The 1,513-nt window shown below is 38.3% G+C and overlaps 2 protein-coding genes across 2 annotated transcripts in view; one reads left to right on the forward strand and one right to left on the reverse strand.

Annotated features, from left to right (window-relative positions):
- On the forward strand, positions 5-459 carry LOC109126024 (protein RALF-like 24; the record flags this gene model as incomplete). The annotated part of the gene is made up of 1 exon (XM_019229068.1): positions 5-459. A coding segment is annotated over one exon (240 nt), but the record flags the coding sequence as incomplete, so codon positions are not given.
- LOC104788854 (adenosylhomocysteinase 2-like) overlaps positions 1,005-1,513 on the reverse strand; it is a 3,031-nt gene continuing 2,522 nt past the window's right edge. The window contains exon 3 of the mRNA XM_010514637.2: positions 1,005-1,299. The gene's annotated coding sequence lies outside the window, so the exon portion shown is untranslated. The remainder of the gene's footprint in view (positions 1,300-1,513) is intronic.

The following is a 1,513-nucleotide window of genomic DNA, read 5'->3' on the forward strand; positions in this document are numbered from 1 at the left end:
CCGGGGCGGCGTAATCGGAGAGGAGGAAGGAGAGGAGATGATGATGCCATCGGAGATAAGCCGGAGAGTGATGATGATGCGGAAACGGTACATAAGCTATGAAACATTGAGGAGAGACATGGTTCCTTGTCAGAAACCAGGTGCTTCTTACTACGCTTGTCGCTCTGGTCAGGCTAATTCTTACAACAGAGGATGTAGTATCATTACTAGGTGTGCTAGAGACACTAACGATATCAAGACTTGATAACATTGGTGGGGAGGTTTCTTTTTTAGTTGTTGTTGTTGTTTTATTTGAGGATATCTGAGTTTGAAATGCAGATGCTATGAAGATGATGCTCTCTCTAAGGATGAGGCAGATGTAATCTTATTGTTACTGTGTTTTGTTTTGTAATGTTGTTGATTAATAGTGATATGTGATTTTGAATGATCTGGTCATAATTGATATCTAAATTCTTGGTTTTGGAGTGATATAGATGGAATATTGTGGGAATTTTAGGATAAAGTTTGGGTTTTTAAGCTTTGTTCAGGGTACTTAAGAACTAAATTTAGAAGTTTTTATGGCATTGTATGTGAAGAATTGACATGATTGTTATGTAGGTTTAGTGGGAAAATTTATATCTTTAGTATGGAGTTTGGTACTCATACAATGCTGAGTTATCAGTTAGTAAAGAAAGCTGAGTTTGGTTTATTCTTGTAAGTTCAAGAACCTGACTCTTGGATTCTCCGGCTAACTGTCTTCAATATCTTTCCTCAAAACAATCTAAAAACTGCTCACAAGCAAGCATCAGTATCATCTTGGATAGGTATATCACCACGAAATAGGCTAATCAAAACGCCATAGAAAGAGTGCAATAGGAAGTAACTCTTTTGCTTCTCAGCTAGCAGCAGATTGGATTCGGATTGGTAACATTGTTAGTTAGTATACAATTTGAAGAGCAAAATATGAAGTAGAAAATAGCTTTGCATATTTTTGTTATCTCCCTTGTTCGAAAAGTAAACAGAACAAAGCATAAATAATCCTAACAATGTATAACGAAGCTAAGTTTAGTTGAGACATATAAAAGTAGAAATGGAAGAAAACCAAAAAAAATAAAATAAAAACAGCCTTTCAAACCAAGAACAACCCCTTATTCATACCAATACTTGGTCACCTTCATCAAAGGACCAATATATCTCATATTACCCCGACCAGACCAACCAGATCCGACCGGACTCAAACAATTGCCAACAAACGGCTTAATCATAAAACCATACAAACCCTTGGTGTAAGAAGAACCAATCAGTGCTCGGCTCTTTAATCTTCTCAGTACCTGTAGTTAGCAGGCTTGTAAGGACCTTCAATGGGTATGCTGACATAGTCAGATTGGTCCTTGCTAAGCTTGGTGAGTCTTGCACCTAGCTTGCCCAAGTGAAGTGCAGCTACCTTCTCATCCAAGTGCTTAGGCAAAACATACACCTTCTTCTCGTACTTCCCGCTCGACTTCTCGTTCCAGAGCTCAAGCTGTGCAATCAC

This window comes from Camelina sativa, chromosome 1 (genome assembly GCF_000633955.1).
Source record: "Camelina sativa cultivar DH55 chromosome 1, Cs, whole genome shotgun sequence".
NCBI classification, from domain to species: domain Eukaryota; kingdom Viridiplantae; phylum Streptophyta; class Magnoliopsida; order Brassicales; family Brassicaceae; genus Camelina; species Camelina sativa.